We start from the raw sequence: 23,909 nt of genomic DNA, 5'->3' as shown, positions 1-23,909 counted from the left end.
AGTGCATGAGAAAAGTCGAGAGTGTGAGTATGTATCGATGGGGGTTAAATGACGTGCATCCGATTCAGCCGCATGCTTCGCACATCACACAATTCTCTCCCCCCGGGGGACTCCCCTCCCACCCCATTCTCCCGAGTCAGGGCACTCCCTCGCTTACTGAGCGAATTGCGGCTGCACAGAGGGTCGTCCGGAGTTGTGAAGGACTCGGCGAGAGAGAGAGAGAGAGAGAGACAGAGATGGGGGCTTGTATCACATTCTGTAGTGTAGCTAACTCGTGCCCTTGCAGCCTCCCTTTGAAGTTTCACTTCCTCTCCGCCATCACTTTTGCAACTTCCCTTTAACCTGGAGGCAGTATGTATGTATGTATGTGCATGTCTGTGTGCACATATGTGTGTGTTAGTGTGTGTGTGTGCGTGTGTGTGCGTGTGCGTGCGAATAGATCAAACGAATGCTTCGCACTCATCAGTTTTGGTCTTTGTGTGCGATCGCTGTGACTGAATGTCCGTCCATTGTCCGTGTATCCAAAACGAGATGGAATGAAGAATGGAGAGAGAGAGAGAGAAAGGGAGTGAGGACAACAGAGCATAAATCAGAGGCCAAATCAATGAGCACGAGTCCTTGGGCAGAAAGCAATAAACTCCATTAACAAGGTGCAGCCACATTATCTGGGAGGGGGGGGGGGGGGGGGGGGGGGGGGGGGGGGGGAATTAATATTAACATAGAAACCCAACTGTGTGTTTTATTACAGCTTTTGTTTTTCTAACACTTTTTCCCTTTTTTTTCGAGCTGGGTTTGTGCTAGTGCATGTGTGTGTGTGTGTGTGTGCATGCGTTACTTTGAGGTGGAGTCCCTTCACCACATCTGCAATGCAGCAGAAAACACAAAAAAGAGAGAGGGAGGAAGAGAGAGGGCTCACGTGCTCCGACAAAAGAGTGACGTGTTCCTCAGACGGTTTTCTTTCTCTCTCTCTCTGCCTTTTTTTTTATTTTGCTGAGACACTTCAAAAAAAAAAAGATATATACATATATATATATAATAAATATTATTTTGGAATCCAGAGCTGAGCTCCTAATGTCACATCCTCTGTATAGCATCGACCAACAGATTAACTTCATATATAAAAAAATTTAAAAATCCGGCCATGTTTTTAAAGGCGCGCCCACATTCCCGGTCACGTCTGAGTTGCACACAGCACCCTGCACCGCACCACCGCCGGCACAGCTGTGGCTTACTGGGGGTGACCTTTACAAACAGATCATGGGGGGGGGGGGGGGACTTCACCTCTCACAAGCGAATTCACCACCAGTGTTCAAGTGGTGATGTTGCACTGTAAACTACGCTGATATGTGTTTTTTTGTTTACGCCTTTTTCAAATTGACTTTGTTCAAGAAAAGTATGGATTGTGCTTTGGGTGTCTCTCAGTGGAAGTACTGTGACTAGTGACGAAACGTTGTGAGGAAATCTTAATTGTTGGTATTCATTGTAATGCCCCTTATGGATCACTGTTAGTCTGTTCATGTGTGTTTGTTGATTTGATGTGGGGTTTTTTTTTTGCTGTTCGAGCGCATATCCGTGTCTATTTCTCCTGTTTTGTGATGTGGGATATCGAAAAAAACAAAAGAAAGGATGACAAAAAACGGCAGGACTGATGGGCCTCAAACCTCTTCCTCAAGAACCCTTCCCCCCTCCAGAAAAACCCCAGCACCCGCCTGTCCATCAAAGACTGACTGAATGACCTCTGATCTCTTAACGGGATTTTAATTGGCTCACCTGCAGCATGTGGACTGCTCATTCGCTGCCTGCCGCTCCCTCAAAACACACAATCTAACACACCTTCTACCTGTGTGTGATTCTTTGATCGATCCTTGAAGGATTTTTTTGACATTTTCTTTTCTTTTTTTCTTTGTACTGCATGGACGATTCACCTTATTGAACAGTTTTTGAGGAAATCACCATAATCTTCCTTCTTGTCTTCCAAATACAAAGAGTGCTTCAGTCTTCCAGCTATCAAAGCCACAATGACACTATTTTTGTATTCAAACAGGGCAAAAAATAATAATATATCTATATATAAATATATATAAATATATCCATGCAAATGTGGTCAGGGGGTGCAATTACTCCCGCTGTTGCTGACGAGGTGGAATAACACGACAACCAAACACCATCCAAACCCACGGTTCATGCGGAGCAACGAGCTGAGAGGGACCACAAAGGATCATGGGACTTGTAGTCTGAAACTCCTAGGTTGGGGTCGAAGATCACCGATGGGCGGGATTACAAGCATGCATGTGCCAATCATTTACTGGACACCTTCAAAGAAACAGTCATTTCCCAATATTTAGTCATTATCCCCCCCCCCCAAAACTCTATTATCCCAAACTCTTGTCTCTGCATTTGCAATATGAACTGTATTTATTTCTATGATAACTTACACAAAGTCAACAGAGACAACGTATTATTGGATATAATTGAATAAAACAAACTAATATATTTGTATGATTGTAACACTGGTCTCCTGAGAGGTTTTTTGGGGGGAGGGTGCTTTTAATATAATACATAAAGCATACAAGCTGCTGTCCATCTTTACAATAAAGAATCAGAAAAGTCTCATATTGCATTTTATAATCCGTGACCACCTTCCACCCCATCACCTCCAAAACAACAGCAGCACAAGTGCATATTGCATCAGCTATAGAGTTTCACGCAGTTGACATTTTACATATTTACTGAAAAAAAGGCCCAAATTCAAAGATTGATCTTGGGATTCAATATTGGGTCATAAAGTAAAAATGGGTTTTAACTACTGTGACTGTGTTAAGTCGTCGAAGCTATAGGCTATATACTGTTTATATATATATATATTTTTTTTTCAAAGTGCTGCAGTAGTAGTTTTTATCAAGAACCCCATAACTTTCTGTGTCATAGTATATGACGAGCACATGGGTTTAGTAGTAGCTTAGCTTTTGAATATTACCAAAATTTCATATCCACTGTCACAAACTGATTAGCACAAGAGATTCGTTGACACCCAAATGATCTGAACGAAAACCCACCACAGTTCATGTGAGATGACGTTCCAAGGGTTTGCCCCTTTGGGATGAGCTGGAATGCTGACTGGGAATCAGGCCTTAAAGGAGACCTATTATGCTCATATTTACGTTCATCATTTGAAATTTTGGTTATTACTTGAAAAAGCTTTACATGCTTTAATGTTCAGTAAACACATCCATTTTTTCTCAGACTGTCCATTCCTGCAGCTCCTCTTTTCAGCCTCTGTCTGAAACGCTTGGTTTTAGCTCCTGTCTCTTTAAGGCTCCTCCCTCCCAATGAAGCCTGGTCTGCTCTGATTGGCCAGCTGGACCACTCTGGTGTGATTGTTCAACCAATTTTGGGATGAGCACGTTTGTGTACAGTGTGCTTTGATTACTTTCACCTGAAGTCTAAACACAGACTTTAATTTTAACTCAGATGAGACCAAGTTTGTGTCTGTGAGGTAATTAGCAGAATAAACATAAGAAAGTTATACCGCAGATTAATTTCAATATGATTAAAGTGGGGAACTTAGACAGTGTCTTGAAATTAAGTACAAGGATTATCCCCCACGTCAATCTATTAACACTCGTGTACCTATGTAAACAATCAATCCAATTTAAGTTGACTATGTACTTCTGATATTAAACAGTGATCTATAACAGTTGCTTTGGGAGAGATCACTGAATTTGAGTCACTGCCAACACGAGCTTTATACAGTACACTCCCTTCTGACCATTTGATGTGTGACTTGACACTGGCTGCTAGCTTTTAATAGTTAGCTTCTATGGTAATTAAATTGGCGGCTGGCCAAAAGGCTGTGGATAGCGGATCATAAATTAAAGCGGCGTGGATGGCACGATGAATGTGTGCGAGAGCAGAGTGGAGTGAAGGGAGGATAGAGATGTTTTTTCAGCAGGATACAAAAATACACTAGAAATGAAACTATTTTTTAACGTGGCGAGTAAAAGTTTATTTCCCTAAGAAAATAATGCCCCCTGTATCCCCTCTACATGTTCAGTTATTGCAGTAGTTACCTGTACAAGATGGCCATGCAAATTGTGATGTAAAAGCAAATCTTATATCACAACTAAAATGGAGTAAAGGACGCAAAGACCCATTTATGTGAAAAACCACACTTTGTGATGACTTAATAATGTTTTGTATTTAACTGCATGTATAAAGAAGATGATTATTGATCGGAAGGATTTCTAGTAATGACCAGTCATGTCCCGTTTCCTCCTACACCAAACACATATGTAATGGTTGTGAATTATGTTTGAATGCATCCCATTCTACCAAACTGGAAACTACTGTAACACCATCGAGCAGAAAAAAATGACTTTAGGTATTGGATGATATAAAAAGCAAAAGCATTGGCCTTTCCAAGCGTGCCATCCTTGATTAATCAGGTAAGATCTGTGGAAGATATCTCATCTCAATTATAAATTAATATAGCTTTGTATCTGTAAAGGTGGGGGCTGCATGCTCAACCCAAATACGCTCATGCTTTGATTTGTAATGTACTGGACTGGGTTCATCTAAACCGTTTTTTCCTGCCTTAATGCTATTCTCCAGTGAAGTATCCCCCCCCCCGCCCGCCCACAAGGACTCAGACCCGGACTGCAGTTTGAGAACCAGTCATGCCAGAGGGAGGGCAAACAGTGACACACATCCCCCTCCCCTCCCTCCAGGAGGTAATTGGAGCAGACAGCAGTTGGCCAGGCTGACCTGACTGACAGACAACAACAGTTCAAAACTCATGCTGAAGACTTCCAGTGAGCTGTGCTGGAAAAGAGGGGGAGAGAGAAAAAAATCAAGTTTGAAGAAGTTGGATTAACCCACAGAGGATCTGTTTTGAAGAAGTGGGTGGAAAATGAGAAGCCTTGATCTGCTCCTGCTGACATGTTGCCTGTGCAGCCTGAGCGCATTGGGAGGTAAGTTGACACAATATACCCGTGTCCTGTAATAGATCAGTAGTAGTCATGTAATACTTTTTAAGTTGATGCTACACTTGCATCACATGTAGTATGCCACATGATCAACAGAAAGAAAGCCACATCAACATTGGAGGCCACCAAAGACATATTCTTGGACTATTGTTGTGTTAAGGCTGATATTTTAGTTGGAGAAAGTGCAGAGATTGAACTTTACCTCCAGCCCCAGTGGAAAATCCACGTTACCATGCTAATTAGCACCAAACAGAGAAACAGCTGATGGCGATGGGAATGTCATTTGATCTTCTGGTATTTCATCATATCCGATAGAACACACTTGTTTAGATGTTAGAGTCAGAACTGTAAAAGGTCAGGAGATCCTCAAAGTTATGAGGATTAATCATCTGGTGGTCATGAATGTCTGCACGGAAATTTTTTTTGACAATCAGTTTGAGATTTGGAGCGGGCCGACGGGATCAACAAACCAACATCGCCCTTTGCTGGAGCCAATGGCGCAAGCATGATTAAAAATGGTACCATAAATTGATACAGCACAGATACAAAGTATCGTTAAAATGCTACAGGGTGTCAAAGTAAACGTTCAACAGGACTGGCGTTTTGTCAAGAACCCCTCAAGTTTTACTTTATCATACTGTCAACTGTGATAACATGACGATCCAAAACCTGGTAAGCTGCCGTCTAGAAATCTTGTCAAGACAATGTTTAGCTCACTCTGAGCCCGGCATCAATGAACCCATGCACTGTTTAGGATTTATGAGAAAACTGGAAGAAGGGCAATGGAGGAAAATAGGGAAAGAATAATAAAAGGTAAATTAATAGCAAAGATCGAAATGGCCAACCTTCGGGTTAGTGGACGGCCATTGACTATTTTGAAATTCTGTTCATTGCTGATCTGCAAGTGCAAGTTATCGTGTGGGAAAACAGCCGCAAGCTCATTAAAGTGCCTTTTCACATCTGAGGGCTTATAAATTCCTCTCTTGTCCTTTATCACATTCACATCAGAAAGGCAAAGCTGACCGTTTAGATTTGCCTCTGTGCAACACCTAGCCTTCAACATTGTCTTACCCCATCTGATCTCAGCGGTCGTGTACTTGAATTTGACTTATTTGCCAAGTCATCCGAACCAGCCGGAGAGAAGAAAAATGCAAATTCTTTAGCCTTTCACAACCACCTCCCACTCTCGCCCCCCTCAGCAGCCATGCATCCCCGTGCCTGGCTTAATGGGGGTGCCTCGCTGGGTGATCGTTGTCATTTATTCCTGTCAGGTCAGATCCTGCAGGGCCCGCGGCTATGCCAAACGTGATGAATGCTTCGTCACCGTGAGCTGCTGATTATAAATCCTCCTAACCTTCCAACTCTGGGGAGGAAACCGCTGGGCATAAAAAGTATAAAAAAAGTATTTTTGCATTAAAAATGCAGTGGAATTTCACAACTTTGCAGAAATCTCTGTCACTGCTAAGGGGCAATAACACAGCTTGCAGGGCTGTTGGATTCAGACAACACATGGGCACAAAGGTGTGAATTTATTATTTGAATTTAACCAGGTTTCATATCTCTTCAAACAGTGTTGCAGTTTCGTGGACTTTGTTGCTCTTTACAGTATGTCACCTGACTTCCTCCTTTGCTCCTGTTATTATTATTACAGCCACTAGAGGTAGCCTGACAATAAAATGTCACCCATTGTGTCATAATAAGTTGATTGCGCAGATGAGGAGGACAATGGGCAACAGCATTCATGGACAGTTATATAAATTCATGCACATTTGCATCAACCATGTTGTTGATACTGGCTGATGATGAGACATGAACATCCTGCTGCCACTAAGGCTTTTGCAGTGACATACAAACGGATTATGCAGAGGCAGCCAACTGGCTATTGAATGAAAAGAACAACCAGCAATGGGTTTCTAATAACCTGTCGTTGACAAAATCAAATTGCTGAGTCAACTTGAATCCCAAAGTCATAACCGAAGCCCTGTCTCCACATCTCACCCAGGCGCCGCGGGGATGGAGCAGGATCTGATGAAGAAGCTATTCACCAACTACAACCTTAAGGTCCGGCCGGCGGCCAACCCAATGGACAGGGTGGTGGTCCGTGTGGGTATGATCCTGACCTCCTTCGTTGGACTGGTGAGGGACACAAATCGACCCCTTTTTGTGAAAACACAAACAAAGCACGACTGCGCATGCACAGAAATTTACAGGCAGACCAAAGGTTTCGGCGGCTAAGGAGAGGAGTCATTGTTGATGATTGTTGATGAACATCATTCCAGCAGAGGATTAGACTTAGGAACTCTGCTCATATGTCTCAGTTGAAGGGCTGATTTGATTTAATGCCTTTACTGAGTAAATGTGAATGCATGATCTAATACCACCACTACCTCAGTGGGAAAAAAAAGCCTACAGCAGTCAATGAAATTTGGTGTAAATACGCTTATTCATTTTCTGGCAGGGGTTTAGATAGGAAGATTAATATCACTCTCAAATCTGTCTATTTAACACAAGGCTATATCCAGCAGCTAAGCAAACAGACTGCAAGGGGAAACAGCTAGCCGTGCTCCGTCCAGAGGTCACATAATCAGCCTACAAGCACCTCCAATGATCAATAGTTTCGTGGTATGTTATTTGTTTAATGTGTCCAAAATGTGACCATTTTCCAGGCAAGAGTGAAGACTCCAGACTACACTTTTTTTGCACCCCTTTTTTTCCAGACTGAACTCCACAACACATAGTGTGTTGATTGGTGACATTTAGTTGCCGGTAGGTGGTTCCCACCAAGTCTTTTGCGTGCAGCTAGGCTACTCTGCTGCCGGCTGTAGCGCTAATGGACAGCCATGAGAGCGGTATCAGACTTCTCATCTAACCTTTTTGCCAGAAAGCGAAAACAGTATTTTCAAAAGTGTTGAACCAAAAATTAAAATGTTGGTTAAGTTTTTTTTGTGACTTTCTGTTTTGAAGGGGGTTTCGTGTGATGAGACAGAAAATCCCCTTGGATGCCTGTATCCTACTGGACATACTCATAGCTCTCTTACTCGATGATATTTCTCTGGGGCCTTTTATCAACTGTCCCTGGGTTTCCTCTCCCTCAAGAGCAGATGTGCCTCTTATGGATGTGACTCATTCACGCTTGGAAATAGGGTTAGCAACTTGCACCTAAAAAGGTTTCCGCCTGCGCGACTCCATAAAAAGTAAAAATGCGAGTATCACTTCAACTGCTCCTTAATATGTTGTTGGCTCCTTTCTCTGTAGCAACCGCACACACACACACACACACAGACACACACAGACACACATAATCCTTTCACACGGCGCCACATTTACACGCATCTACAGTGAGCACGCTCCGCCCAAGGTCAGTCTCAGTCTGGAGAGGAAGTCACGCGGGGTCCCTAAGTCGTCAAGTGTAACGATCATGAAAATCGACCCACTCGGATGCTCGGCCCCCGTCTGCCCAGACCTAGTCAGCTGGATAAACTGCTCAGTTATTATTAACGTTCGCCCCCAGAGGGACAATCCTAAGGGAAGTTCACACGGTTACAGGAAGTATCAGTAAGTGATAGGTCAGTGATGAGAAAGGCATTTGTGTGTGTGCGGGAGAGACATGGCTTGAGTCAAAGTCTCTTAGCCCCTCACCCCCTCTCTGCTTCAGTCCCAGCTGTCTCCCTGACATTCCTCCCAGCGTTTTAAATAGCAGCCCCGGCTCCGGGACGCGCCGCCTTCTAACTGGAAAGACAATCACGCCACCAACGCCAGACAGTTTCTCAGCTGCATCTGTTTACCTGTGTCTGTGGCTTAATTCTCCTTGCAACCATGTACAGTCTCCAAAAGCAGCACTCAACCCAGAAACATGGACTTTTAAATGATCAGCGTAAAACTGAAGTTAATTTGGAATGCTTTACACTGTTTCTGCACAGGATGCATTCAGGATAAACAAAAGAAAATGATTGTGTAAACATCAAACAACCATGTAGACCCTTGTCATAGTGTATTGAGAGATATTGTGTATACTGCATGAACACGTGTGCATAATCTTTACAGACACTTGTTGTTCCATATGAATTTGATGTAATGAGAACCCGGCCATGAGTAGAAGCATCAATAACACAGATACTTCCCTGTATTCTCCCTCCAGAATATGAAGAATGAAGAAATGAGCACAGTTGTTGTTATGAATCTGGTAAGTCCGTTTACATAAGCACCTCACACCAGCACTTTTTACCGCACACTTCTTTGGGAAACCCTATAAACTTCATTAACAGAAGCCACTACAAGTGAATAACCACCTATACTGTTTCTCATAATTTTGACCAACTCGACCGTGACTCCAGCTCTAGTTGAAATAACTTAATTTAGTTCCTTCCTTGCGCGCAGCTCACTGCCGATGCACCGCACAAACAATCCAAGCAAGAAAACATGGTGTAGTCATAACAACTCAGAGTTAATGCGAAATGAAAAAATTATGCAAATCACGTTTGGGTACGCCAGGATAACTGCAAAAGGAAACACGTCCCTGTGGAATTATTAATAATGAATAATTACCTCAGTAGAAAATGAAAAAATAAACTGAAAATGTTTTTTTCCTCTCTCTCCTTCTGTCATTATCTCTTTCTGTCTCATCCCTGACTCATCACTCATGTACTTTTGTTTAATGTTCACATTCCTGGATGCATAAACACAAACTTAATGAAACAAAATAATAATAATCCAAACAGGAATGGACAGATCATCGGTTGTCGTGGAAACCAAAGGAGAACGATGGGATTGAGGTGTTGCGTATCCCTGCTGCGAAAGTGTGGCTGCCCGACATTGTCCTCATCAATAAGTAAGCGCTACCTTTCCTCTGTTGTTTATATGTTGTTGTTTTTCTCTTTAGGCCTAAAGGAGCATTTAGTTTTTACCTTCCTGTACAAATTCATGTTTATTGCCAAATATATTGCCATTTTTTTTCCTTCCCCTGACTCTAAGCTACAGTAAGGTCATATTTGTTTATTCATTGAATCAGAGTCAACATAGATCCACCCTGCTTATTCCACTGCTCCTGTCACACAGATAGCCATCCATGATTGTCAGCTTTAATTCTCGCCTCTCGGTTAGAAAATCACTCTAAGCCAACTCCTTACACCTCCACTCAAGGTCATAATCACACAACCACTCGTTTTGGTTGGGAGAAGAAGTGATGTCGAAAAACAGTTTGCACTGTACTGTGAAGCAGTGTCGAAGCTTTTAACGCCCCATCACCCCCAGTATCCCCTGGCCACGGCTGCATTTGCACTTTTCTCTGCTCTACATGCATATTTTGCCAGACCAGCTTGCATCACTGATACACAAAATCCTTTTGTGCATGTACATAAACCTACATAATGTAACCTGATGAATTTTTTTTGTATGCATGTATGCATGTATGAATGAAGATTTAGTTTTTCATTGTTTTCCATTTCTCCTCCAGAGTATGTGCAGCAGGATTATGAATGCTGCAGTTTTTCCTCTACATACTGTCAATTCAGTGACAAAATAAAAACAGACCGCTCAAAGCGCTTTATAATACAGTCGAGTACAGTTGCCGTTTACTCATTCACGCACATATTCACACACACAGCAAATATATATTTTTTGTCTATTAGTCATGCATCTCATTCACATGCTGACGACACACAGGTGCAATATTGGGTGGGGGGACAAACCACAGACCCTCCGATTAGTGGACAACCAGCTCTTCCTCCTTAGCCATAGCCGCCAATGTGCTCTGTATACCATTGTGATGAACTTCAATTGCAAAGTTTGTAACCAAAAATTATCATAAATTACAAAACACACACCCACAAAAAATACTACTGTTGCCGAGCCCAAACATGGCCCAGTTGCACCCAGTCGACATTAAGCCACAGTACAGTAATTGTAAAACTATTTGTGAAAACGATCAGCCACAACATTAAAACCACTGACAGGTGAAGTGGATAACATCGATTATCCTGTTATAATTATATTTTCTTTGGGGAGACCTTTGGTCCTAGCATTCATCTGAGTGTTACTTTGACACAAACCACCCAACTAAACATTGTTGCAAACCTGACGCCAGGCAGACTCCCTCCATGGTACTCCTCACCGGCAGGAGCCTCACCCAGCAGGACAATGTTCCCCCACCGCAATGCGGAAATGCTCAGAAATAGCTGAAAGCCGGGTCGAAGCTTTTGGCTCTTTGTCGGGTTTTTACAAACTCCCAAGATACCAATCCAATCAAGCAATGTAGGATAGAACCTACGGGACCCAAAGGTCACACTTCCAATGTCCCAAAACCATTGGCCTAAAAAATATCCTGTGTGCTTTCGCCCGCGGGTCAGAGCTGTTTCATTGTTCTGGCTGATCGGTGTATATGTCGCAGTATTAAATTACAAAAGTAACAAGAGGGCCTTTGCCAGCCTCCTGCTGGTTGGCGCTCGGGCCCTAATAAAATGTAGATACTTAGAATCTCTTTTTTTCTTTATACTTCCCCATATACACATACAGCCCACAGTTCCGGTAAACCCACCGCTCCATTTGTCAACACTTTATCGGCAATTAAGCAACATGGCTCCCTCATAACTGAGGCGATGGCACTGCTCAGGAACTTGAACGATACATACAAAGGTGCGTCTTATCTGTGTGTATGATCAATGCCGGTCATTTCAGCAGCAGCAGCAGCACCTTCACAGGGACAGGCCTTCAGAAGGACCGACTTGAAGGAGAAACAAGCTTCTCCCTGTTAAATCACCAGAGCCATAAAAGTCAAACACAGCCCCATCCTGACAGGCGGCTAAATCTGTGTCTAATTGACTTGATGTCTTTGTTGTGTATTGTGTCGTGAGCTCAATGGCCAAAACAGCTCTGTGTGCAGAACATGAGACATTAGTGCTGCACTTAGACGTAATGTGTGAATTGTATAGAGTTCCTCCCTTGTATCTGTGTCAATTAGAATGGTTTAGTGGGGTCTTGCAGAATGGGACCGCAGCCAAATGTCGACCTACTCCGTGGCTGCGAGGAGAGAGTGGAGAAGGAAACAGTGCGATTGCAATAATCGGAAGGCTCAAAGGCAAGCAGCAAATCTAACCAGCCCCGAAGGACAGTCTTTAAAATGACCACTATAACATTTTTCTGTTTTGGATTGGATTAATTGAAATCTGATATATGATGATCTGAAGTTGGGTTTATGAAGAAGATGAAGTGACGATACATATGCAGACCAACAATTAAAGGTTCAGGACAAATAAGTTAGAAAATAAGTAAAGTATTTAATCAGTGTTTCTATTAATCTCTGTCGGCAGTAACGATGGGGTGTTTGATGTGGCCTTGCACGTCCATGTTCAGGCTTACAGTAATGGCAGAGTTACCTGGACTCCCCCTGCACTCTACTGCAGCTCCTGTGGCGTTGAGGTGAACGTCGACACACGCATACCCTCTCGTTCTTTCCAGTCATTTCCTCATAAAGCTCGCTACCCCGTTCTCTGACTCTCCTCACGTCCCCGTTTCTCTTGTCTAGGTGGAAAATTTCCCATTTGACTGGCAGAAGTGCACCATGCAGTTCCGCTCGTACACTTACGACTCGACGGAGATCGACCTGCAGTACGCTCTGGACCCAAAAGGCAATGAGATACGGGAGATCCAACTGGACGAGTCTTACAGTGGTAAGGGTCTGGGTGGATAGTGAGACAGTGGATGGATGGAGGAATGGATGGGTGGATGGATGGGTGGCTGGATGTATGTATGGGTGGATGTATATTTGGGAGAATGGATTGATGGATGGCTGGGTGGGTAGTAGTAGTAGTACACTGTAGTAGTATTTAGAATGGATATATTCCTTTTCATGATACACTGAATCCTCATGTTATGACAGATTTGTTGCTTGTGCTGTATTAGTTTTGCTGATCTTGATTTCAATGTTTTGGCAATGCTCAAAATGCAAATGTTCCTCCCAGAGGGCGGCGAGTGGCACATCACGCACAAGCCTTGCCGGAAGGTTGTGAGCGACGACCAGTACGAGGACATGATCTTCTACCTGATCATCGAGAGGAAGCCCCTGTACTACGTCCTGAACATCATCCTCCCCTGTATCCTCATCACCATCATCGCCATCTTCAACTTCTACCTGCCACCTGATGCAGGTACCCCGACAAAACTGACTCATGTGCACAAAGCAGTTTGTTTTGAGCTCGAGGTAAAGAGGACTCATGGTCTTCTAGCTTCGCTGTGACAATCTGGACAGCATCGAATACATTCTCCAGCTGATGAGGCTTCGGTTCGATTATACAGCCGTATCCCTTCTCTCGAAAACTGCTAACGCTGTTTTCTAATTGTGTTTGTGTGATCTGTTTAAATTGGGCTGTGACACACTTGTGCAATCGCTGGAACAAAAAGGGGATTTAAATTCAGATTAGATGGTTGTTTTCCTGGCGCACAGCTGAGAATCGATTACCTCGGAAATTAAAACGGTAGAAATCCGCCCACCGATTACTGAGAACGATCAGCTTGATCCTACACTTTCGTTTGCTGTATCTACTTGGTTTGAATATGGATTCCTCTAACATTCTGGTTTGTATCGATTCATCAAGTAATCAGTCTTCAGGCTCGTGCTCGGATTGCTTTGAATGCAAGTCCTGTGCTAGTGCTAAGTAGTAACCTTGAGCAAATCACAATTAGATTTGTCCACACAGAGGTATGCATGTTAAAGGGCACACTAGCACTACATGAGCAATTTATGACTGGAAGACGTGCAAGTAAAAAGAGAACGTCAAAACTGATACAGATGTTTTTTCATTAGAACCGCCCTGTTGAGCAAATGTGTCTTTCAAACTGCATTTTGAAATGCTACATTTTTGTTGTGCAATCTCTCGGACCAAATTAAGATAAGTCTGGTGACATCATCAGGCTTCTCTTACTTCAATTACTATAACCAATGAGAATATTTTAGGGGTTTCAAGTTCATCTACAACTGCATCAGCTCCAAACCCGACTGCCTTCATCTCGCAGCCCGGTTGTTGTCTTTCCCTTTTTTATCAAAAGTCATCTGCTGCTCTTTCTTCTGCTGCCCTTCACAACAACCCATCGCCCCCATTGTCTTCGACCACGCTGCAGATGAAAATGTAGCAGTGCAACCCCTGCATCCCACTCCCACAGGGATAATCTCGACACAACATAACAAATCATAGTCTGAGACTGTCCGAGGAAAGAGGTGGTTGACGTTTTTCTTCCTTAGTTGAACCATGTCTTCCTTGAGTGTCAATCCGTGCCATTTAGGGACGGCATCCTGTAAGATGCATGCTGTGTGACCATGTTTAATGACTTATTTAAGCGCATAACCCTAAGAACACACTGAAACCCCTTCAGGCGGTAGGTTATAGTACGTTTGAAGGTCTGCTCTCCTGCACAATTTGCAGAAATGTGTGCATGATCATAAAGTATGATCCTCACCCCCTGATACAGAGACAAGTCAAGGATGTTTAATTAGAAATCCAATAGATATTTTGGGTTTTTTTTTGGCTGCTGATCAATTATTTTTATACGCTGCACTTTCTCGGATTAAATTGTACTCGGACATGTTGAACGGTCGCTCCCTGAAGGAGCATGCGCTTCTCTAGCACACATTGGTTCATGGATGTCTTCGAACTCTGCGTGGGCCAGATGCTGCTAAAATACTAGATCTCACCCAATCGGAAGTACGCACGAACTTTGTCCTGGTGAAACTTAATGAGTCAGAGAACACGGGGCCTGAAGGTACATGACGTATTCTCTCCTCAAAAAAAGATTAAGCTACTAAAATAAACAATATTCTTTCTTTTTTTTGTCCCTATACCAGGTGAAAAGATGGGTCTGTCCATCAACGTGCTGCTGACCCTCACTGTCTTCCTACTGCTGCTGGCGGACAAGATCCCAGAGACGTCGCTGGGCGTGCCCATCATTGTCAAGTACATCATGTTCACCATGATCCTGGTCACCTTCTCCGTCATCCTAAGCGTGGTCGTCCTCAACCTGCACCACCGCTCCCCCAATACCCACCTGATGCCCATGTGGGTCCGTAAGGTGAGGGTCCCTAACTGTCACTGACTCCAGGTTCAATCGTTTTACTGGATTCTATGTGTGTTAGACTGTTGGCCTTCATTCCTGTGGCTCAGGACGTAGAGCCGTTTGTCCACCAACCCGAAGGTTGGCGGTTCGATCCCACCTCTCGCCAGTACACATGCCGTTGTGTCCTTGGGCAAGACACTTAACCCTAACTTTCCTCTGACGGCTCTTCAGACAGTGCATGAATGAGTATGAATGTGACAGAAAAATGCGTGGTAATTAGCAGCGCTGTATGAATGTGAGTGAATGGGTGAATGTGACTTTCCTGTAGAGCGCTTTGAGTTGTCTATATGACTAGAAAAGTGCTATATAAATGCAGTCCATTTACCATTCCAGTCACATGCTATAAGTTGTTTTTTTATTTATTTATAGTCCCTTTTTTTCTTTTTCTTTTCAATGGTTGGGTCAGTTCCCTGAGCAATGTGTTTCAGAACAGTCCAGTAGGATGACAGAGATGCTTCTCTGCTGTCAGTTGTCTGTTGCCAACGTTTTTTACCCGATAAGCTCATATTCCGATTCATTTGATCATTCTATAAAATTCTATAAAAAGACTGGTCAATAAGAGACTAAGCTAATGAAATATCATGAGTACCTGTCAAGTTAATCCAACAGATTGTAGCAAATAAGGGAAATCAGATGTAAAATTCTGCTTCCCATGAACAGAATTGAATACATTGTCAGCACCAGAGCACCATTAAAGAAAAAACTTTAACAGTGATGCTCATATCACTGTGTGCGACTCGCGGTCAGAGGAGGTCATAAGGAAGTTGCCTCTGAATTAATAAAAAATCCCTATTAAAGCCACATTTTTGAACCCTTATGCTACATCCACTGTCGCAGCCACAGCGTGTTGCTTTGCCAGTGGGGTATTATGATATATTTGTGTCAATACAGGCGGGCTGAGAGTTATTTCAAAGCACCTCAAAGTGGAGATAAAGACGCCATTTACAGCATCATGATATTGATCACGGCTGACATTTGGCCCAATCATTTGCCCGTTTTATCACAAAGTCCTTTGATATTCTTTGGAAAGGCAGTCTCAAGTCTGACAGCCAAGGAATAGCAGCTGATGGTTATATAAAAATATGTTCTGAGGTTTTAACAAAGATTTATTTTCAAATTTTAATCACCACACATCTTGGAATGGCCCAGCACAACTCGTGTCCTTCAGTGAGGAGCTCCGCTGGAGCGTCTGGAGTTTATGATCTTTGCTCAAGGACACCTTGAGCGTAGACGGTGAGGAATTGGAAAGCATTTCCCTGTTGGGTTTCCCCCCGCCCACATCATTTGGCGGCAACTGTTCTCAAAGGTTATCTCACTGCTGAATTCAACATTTTGAGTAATTTCTAACCCCTTAATTGGCGAAATGCGGGGCGAGTACATTTCAGCCGTCCCATAAATCATGAGACAAGAAGCCCAACAAATGGATTTTTTTTTAACATCGGGAAAGACGGCAGTATTTGGGAGGGTCTGTGTGAGCCAACCAGCTATCGACTTAAAGTGGAAAGTACAGTTAAATAACCTTCTGTTTCCTAATGTTGTCAACAGGCAGAGAAATGCAGAATGCACTAATGGGTATTTTAACATTTGTGACTTCTAAACTCACAGCTAACAGCTCAATTCTCTCTTTTTTTCAAAATGAAGAGTGAAAAAGTAACCTACTTTACTTTACATTATGGGGGTTACTCACCTTCACCCTCCTCCTAGATCTTCATCCACATGCTGCCTCCTTACCTGTGCATGCTGCGGCCCAAAGTGGAGACCCCTTTCTACCTGGATATAACACCCCGCCGAGTGAAAAGCAGGGTCGCCATCAGCAAAGTGGCGGACGAATACTTCATCCGCAAACCTGACTCCTCTGTTCTGTTCCCCAAGGCCAACAGGTGAGATCCGGGCACACTCTCGGGTTTTAGGTGTTTGTGTGTGTGTGTGTGTTTGCGCTCGTGCACGTGATTGTATGTAGCTGTGCGTCCTCGTCGCGACGTATATCGCACAGGTAATGTATGTGAATGCCTGTGCAGACCTTCAAGACTAAACATCCTAACATAACATCTAAACATGCATTTTTAAATTATTATTTCTTCACGTGAGATATGCAACCATGATTCAGGAGTATGTTGTAGGTGTGTTATGTGAGAATTATGGAACATAATGTTATTAGGAGTTGTTGTTTTTTTTACCCATGCTAGAAATAAATTCCATTAAACATGGAGGAATATAATTTTTTTTTTTCCATTTTAGAACATGGATCGGTTCCATATTTTGACTAGTTATCATATTCCTGTATGTTTATGTATTTTGTGGTACAGTATATGTTGGTGTGTTGTTTAATACCATGGGGGTGTTCTTTAGGTCTAGTATGTGTAAGGTGATTCCACATGTTGGCCATTAATCTGTCATGGATTACTATCAGCTAGCATTCCACTCTACTATCCATTACTACTTTGCGCTCATATAGCCTACTACAGTGTTTTTTGTGTTGATGGTATTCATACAATTCCCATGACAGTACATAATCCATATCTGACTCTCCTTACCCACCTGTTGTGAAAGGAATAACATTGTGCGGCGCAAGTATTTAAAAAACACATTAAAAGTGTTGCTACAGATAGCCAGTAAAATGAAACCCAGTAGTTTATCTATCATGTCCAGTGTTTTAGTATTCATGGAATTTCATGTTAAAGTCTCTAGCAGGTTATCTGCGTCAGCCGCCTAAGCGGTTCCTGTTTTGTTTTGTCCCCCACAGTTTGCATTTTTTCCTGTGAAAATTCATCTCTCGTTTTACACAAAAACAACATTGCCGGTCATAGCTGTTGCCTCAAATCTGGGAACACATAATTTTAAGTACTCAGTTACACTTCTTCTTCTAATACCTGTATCTTAGTTCTCAACTATTGTACATTTAGAGATTGAAGTGATGTGCTCAGGCATCTAAATGCGTCGTGCAAACACACTTTGACGTCTTCTGAAAAAAGTCACCGTCACATATTTCGCAGCCTGTATCTAAATATCACAATGTCATTTTTTTATGAGCTTGCGGTAAAAGCTGCAATGGCTGCCAAAAGTGGGGCGCGTGCAAGTTGCAAGCCGACAAGTGATCAGCGGAAAAGTGAATATGAGATGTAAAACCTGGAGGCTCACTTGGTGCAGACTGTGAAGGCGAGTTAGAATTCAGGAAACAACGTAACATTTTGAGCCACCTCGCAGTAATTTGAAATACGGTATCGTGCACTATACAGAACAAGGCTAGATTTGTTAAGGTGCATGCAGTAGAACGGCCTCTGAAAAAAGGTATTCAGACCTTATTTCCCAAACACCTCCAGTGAAACCCAGACTGATGAGCTGCCCCTGAAGCCGCGGAGGTGGTTCTGCAAGGAGATGGATCTGGGCCAATGCTGGCACACAAACTGGTGACAAACTGTACGATCAGTCCAACTGCGGCCCCCCCGCGCTTCGCACGGGTCACAGATGACCTTAGCCAGGTGGACCTTGGCACTTGCTGGAAGTCGGCTAATGTGTGACATCCCTGACTGTAGCCTGCCCGCTGCTCTATTAATTAACCCTCCCAAAAATCTACCCGTCACAGCGTGCGCGGCGCTCTCCCCCCCTTTTCCATCCTTCACCTCCTGTGAGAACCGAAACATGTCTAGAGCGGGAAAGACAGGAGGCGGCAGAGGAATCGTTGCTAAAATAATAATGGCCCGTGCAAATCGGCTCTGACACATCAGAGCGGGACACTGTGTGTCTGTCTCGGTGAGGTGAAATGGGGGGCTCTATTAGAGCATTTTGATGAGACAGCAGTATCTCTCTTGAGGCCACACACACACATACACACACACACACACACACACACACACACACACACACCGTCTTAATTGGGTTTGGTGCAAGTCTTGGCACCAGACGCAGCCGGTTTTAGTTGAATTAGTCTCCTGAACAGTCATTTACTTCTCGCTGATGAAGTGCTACTTTGAGCCACGCAGGGAGGGAAAAAGGGAGGAGGGGGTTAAGAGGCCAAATTGTCCCCCCCTTCTCTTATCTCCTTCTCTCTCTATGATGAGGCTCCACCTCGCTCAGGTCACAGCCTTCTCACCTGCCACACTCGCAGAAACAGCAGCGATGTCTGGGCTGCATTGTAAACCCCCTAAGTTCCTGCACTGAATACCAAGCGGCTTTCTACTCTGCCCCATCTGCCAGGTTACAATCCACCACGTGCCACGTTCCCCTTTACGGACGTGGTGCCACACTGCCCTCTGCTGTTGAGCTGTCCGACCCACACGTCACTTTCAGACCTGACTTCACTTAGGTAGCACGTTCTGAAAGGTGTAGGTGTTTCATATTTGGGGTGTTTCATAAGCAAACAGATTGCAGAAGAGCAGTTGTTCTGCAAGAATGATTAGTTTGCTTGGATCAGGATATGTATAAATCAGGATTTAAAGACCAACATTCAGATTTTCCGCACAATAACTCAACACTTGTCGGCCGCTGGCCCCAAAGTGAGTCCAGACTTAATCTTTCATTTCTCAGACAATGTCATTTTCTCAACGGGACCTTTTTCCCTTGCGACGTCCCGCTGAGTGAGTCGTGCTGTATCACCACTTAATGTTCCGGGGGCTATCATACGTCCGGGGTTTGTCTCTCTTCTGGAAGCGGCCAGAGCCACGTGTCATTGCTCAAGGACACGCTGCAATGCTATGCATAAGGAATGCAGCAGGGAAAATCAGAGCATAAGTCGCTGATGAGTAATGCTTTGAGTTTTCCTCAGTAGCGGCGTCTTAAAGTGACACCACATCATATTTGAAAGAAGAAATAACAGATTCCTCTTTCTTAAAAAATACCCTTGCTCAAATCCGTTACACTCTGGGCTATGGCTGCGATCGATTTTCTTGGTCTGGTATGACAACTAGTTAAAGGTTATGTACATGATATTTCCCTGCCAATGATGTCACACTAGCACAGCATCCCGCTCTCAGCTACCCTGCGCGCTGGCTTGCAGCTAGTTGTGTGTTTCTGGTTCAACAGTGGCGAGCAAGTGACAGCTGTGTATCTACAACGATTTTTGTTTTTTCTGGAAGACGCCACGGTGCTGAAAAGTGGCGAAAAATTACAGCACCGTAAAAAACAGAGCTGGAGCCAGATTGCTTTACAAATGTGGGGGCGGGCCAGTGATTTCACAGGGATGGACTCACATCCACCGACACCAGCGACCTGCACCCAATCATGGTCTCATGAGACTGAGACCATAAACTCCTTTGCAAAATGTCATTTCCCCATAGACGTCTATGGAAACTCACTTCTTTTTTGCAACCAGTGGAGTCGCCCTCTGGTGGGGATTCCAGAGAATAAAGGTTTTCAGGGCACTTTCTGCATTGGCTTCATTTTGCGGACCGGGGGACTGTGGCGCGGGTACACACGTGTGTACTAACATGCCTGGATCGGCAAACGAAACAAGGAACAGGCTCAAATTGGATCACAACGCACACAGTGGGAGTGCGACTTCATTTTCTGCACAGGGATGTCATTACTCCACCATATCTTTATGTAGAAATGTAGTTGTGGACTGACATATTAATGTTTAAAATCTCACACATATAACCTATGACATGGTTAAGCTAATATTAGTAAATGGATGCAAACAGATACATTACTAAGACAGATTGCTGACGTTTGTCTTTTCTCTAATTTTGTACTGCCATTACAGTATTTTTCAACATTAACCATTATCCCTTCATTGGTTCCTTTAGCTCATGTGTCTGTCGTCCAAGCACCGACTGACGCAGTAGTTTTACCGGGAGGCTCGCCGTTGTGAATGCGCGAGGATGCAAAACAAACTTGGATTCTGATTGTACCCATCGTGCGAAAACGTCTGACGGACAAAAATAGGGAGACTCCAACAGGAGCATTCTCCCAGCATCCCCTGGCAACTCCTGGCCCCCCCCCGCTGTGGCAGACGGTTGGTAACTGACGGCAAGAAGTAAACACAGAAACACACAACACACACACAAACACACACACTCAGCCGGAACAGCCCAGTCAGCAGATGCAGAGCGGTGACTCCCACAGCGGCAGAGTGAGCCCCTGGGAGCTCCTTTTGACCTTCTCTCTCTTTTTTATTCCCCTCTGAATGACAGAGGAGAACGCGCAGCCCGGCTCGTGAGCGCTTCACCAGTTTACAGCTTTTTAATTAGCGCGGACTGACATCAGCTCGCACGTCGCCACATTCCACAGGCCCGTGTGCATTTGTTCAGCTCAGGTGTTGGACACTTTATGTGCACTCACTCCATTATTGGCTGCCGGATCAATGGCATATTTGGTCACCATATAACTTTTTCTGCATATTAAAACATTGCCCACTGTGTGTGTGTGTGTGTGTGTGTGTGTGTGTGTGTCTGTGTTGTGATTTGCAGGTTCCATCCGGAGGGCATGTGCACGGACCTGAGAAAATTCATTGACGGCCCCAGTAGCTACCTTTCGTTACCTGATGAGCTCAAATCAGCCATAGACTCCATCACATATATCGCAGAGGCTCTGCAGGCGGAGAAGGACTATGAAGCTGTAAGTTTTTTTGATGTCTCACAGCTCTGTGGAAAAATGATATTTGTGTTCCTCGGTTTGCCATGACTTTGTTTCTCACCCTCGCCCCGATTTCTCTTGTCTCTTCTATTTTTTTCTTCCCACCACTACTCCTTCCTTATACCCGTTTCCTCCCTCAATCGTCTCCTCTTTCCTTTTCCATGCTGTTTATTTTCTCTCATCGTCTCTGCCATCTGTCCTCTCCGCTCTCTCCCCATCATCTAACCTTTCGTCGAATCGCCTCGTCCAGCTGAAGGAGGACTGGCAGTACGTGGCCATGGTGGTGGACCGCATGTTCCTCTGGATCTTCGTCATCTTCACCACCGTGGGAACCTTGGCCATCTTCATCAAGGCCAGCCTCCACCGCACGCCCGCCGACCCGTTCAACTGAAGCACTTGAACTTTTAAATCTTTTTGAACCCACCGTCTCCCCGATTCACCACCTTGAAAAAACAACACGGGAAAGAAAAAATCATCGGAGTTACCTGCCAGTGATAGACACTCGGCAGTAAGTGCATTGTCTAGATATGTAGATATAATGCAGATGCGATACATATTGGCAATATATTCTGTAATCGTGTCAAACTATAATTTCTAATACAACCCCAAATTGAAGGTAAAGACTGTTGCTGTGTCTTAAGATGGATATTTCAGTCAGTACACACACATAGCACACTGTGCAGTACGCTCACTGGCAGAGTGAATTTGAACAGGGTGGTATTGTCTCAAATCAAACACAGCCATTGTGCAACTACTGGTAACTTGCCAAAATATTCCGAGTGCACTATTGAAGTACATACTGTACCTGCATATTGCACTGCCTGTTGAATCCAATAATACACTCAAGATAGCAGAGTATTGACCCTTGGCTCCATCGCTGCGTCAAGACCAAAGCTGACAAAATTTTATGTACCAGGTCAAATTTTTATAAATTGCACTTGAGCAAAACAACATGTATCTTTATGCTATCTATTTAGGGGTTGGCATGTTGTTTGACCACCTGAGTTTCTTCAGATAGTACGCCTTCAGAAATGACTGCAGGGGGTTTTGTCTCAACGTGTAAATGTAGTGCTGCAAAGAATCACATCATTTGAACCCTACCAAAATGTTGCATTACACGTGCAAGGGCACTGATTATTGCATGAAATAAAAAAGAAAAGAGCCCAACACAGTGTTTGGAATGCGTGACATGTAAAAATAGATTCATCTAATTTGCTGGAGTGTTTTTCAGGGTATCGGCCACACGGAGTGTGTGGATCCGGGGTTTGATGCTCGTACGTGGTGTTAACACATAAACACCGGCACAAACCAGATGCTATAACGAGCAAGCTTGTGTGCCTTTCATTTCCCTGTGTCAGAATGTGCCGGAGCGTGACACATGCTTTGTGGATATTTTTTGCCACCGTAGTAATCCCCTTTGTATTTTCGGCACTGATGTGTGTGTGTGTGTGTGTGTGTGTGTGTGTGTGTGTGGAGTGCAGAGCAGCACGCCAACGCAATTCACCACCGGTCGCACCGATGGCCTTTGGAATCCCCACCATATGGAGGACCTGTGCCTTTCAAGTTCTGCTCTCCTGCACACACAGACACACATGGCAAACACACACCTGCCTTTTCAATCTTGTGTTTCCATTTTGTTGTTTGCTTGGATTTTTTCAAAAATAAAGATCTGAGGGGAGGTTCGCAACTCTCTGCCGTGAGAGTCGCGAACCTTGCTCCGTCACCTGCCCGTTCTGTTATTAATAACCATCCTCCCATGCACACACATAAACACACATAAACACACATGCACACACACACACACACACACACACACACACTGGCACTGCTTACTGGACTCTGCCGCATGGGCTTCCCTGATATTTCCCTGTGGCGTGCACATACAGTGTGAGCTCCATCAACCGAGGCACTCGAAGACTGAAAGTCTGCCGTCAATCTCAACAGCTCATTTTGGCCATGTCGCTCATAGTGCTTCAATATTATAGATCTGGCTGCGACAGTATTGCCACAGTACCGTTTGAATTACTTTCATTTCTATCCACAGTTTTAGTATCTCACTCTTTGTCCTTGGATGAAACTGTAGCAATGAGAAGTCGGGGCTGCTCAACAGATGAACAAAAACAGCAAAGGGGCCATTTCGACTCATGTATTTATACTAGGAGTGCTGGCGTTCAGGAGGGCAAGTCAGACACATGTTCCGTCTCTCAACATGGCTCTGATTCATGGGATGTTTGTGTTTTTGCACAGGCGACC

The 23,909-nt window shown here is 44.0% G+C and overlaps 1 protein-coding gene across 1 annotated transcript; it reads left to right on the top strand.

Moving 5' to 3' along the window:
• Positions 1-4,728: 4,728 nt before the first annotated feature.
• Positions 4,729-23,385, top strand: chrnb1 (cholinergic receptor, nicotinic, beta 1 (muscle)). Its single transcript, XM_035626917.2, has 11 exons — positions 4,729-4,970; positions 6,988-7,121; positions 9,124-9,168; positions 9,704-9,813; positions 12,290-12,398; positions 12,505-12,649; positions 12,941-13,126; positions 14,818-15,041; positions 16,791-16,966; positions 21,491-21,638; positions 21,907-23,385. Exons 1-11 carry the CDS (start codon positions 4,910-4,912, stop codon positions 22,045-22,047), a joined length of 1,479 nt encoding a protein of 492 aa, XP_035482810.1. The 5' UTR covers positions 4,729-4,909; the 3' UTR covers positions 22,048-23,385.
• The last annotated feature ends 524 nt before the right edge of the window (positions 23,386-23,909 follow it).

The sequence above is a fragment of the Scophthalmus maximus genome, chromosome 2 (genome assembly GCF_022379125.1).
Source record: "Scophthalmus maximus strain ysfricsl-2021 chromosome 2, ASM2237912v1, whole genome shotgun sequence".
In the NCBI taxonomy this organism is placed as follows: domain Eukaryota; kingdom Metazoa; phylum Chordata; class Actinopteri; order Pleuronectiformes; family Scophthalmidae; genus Scophthalmus; species Scophthalmus maximus.
This window is presented reverse-complemented; position numbering and strand designations above follow the sequence as displayed.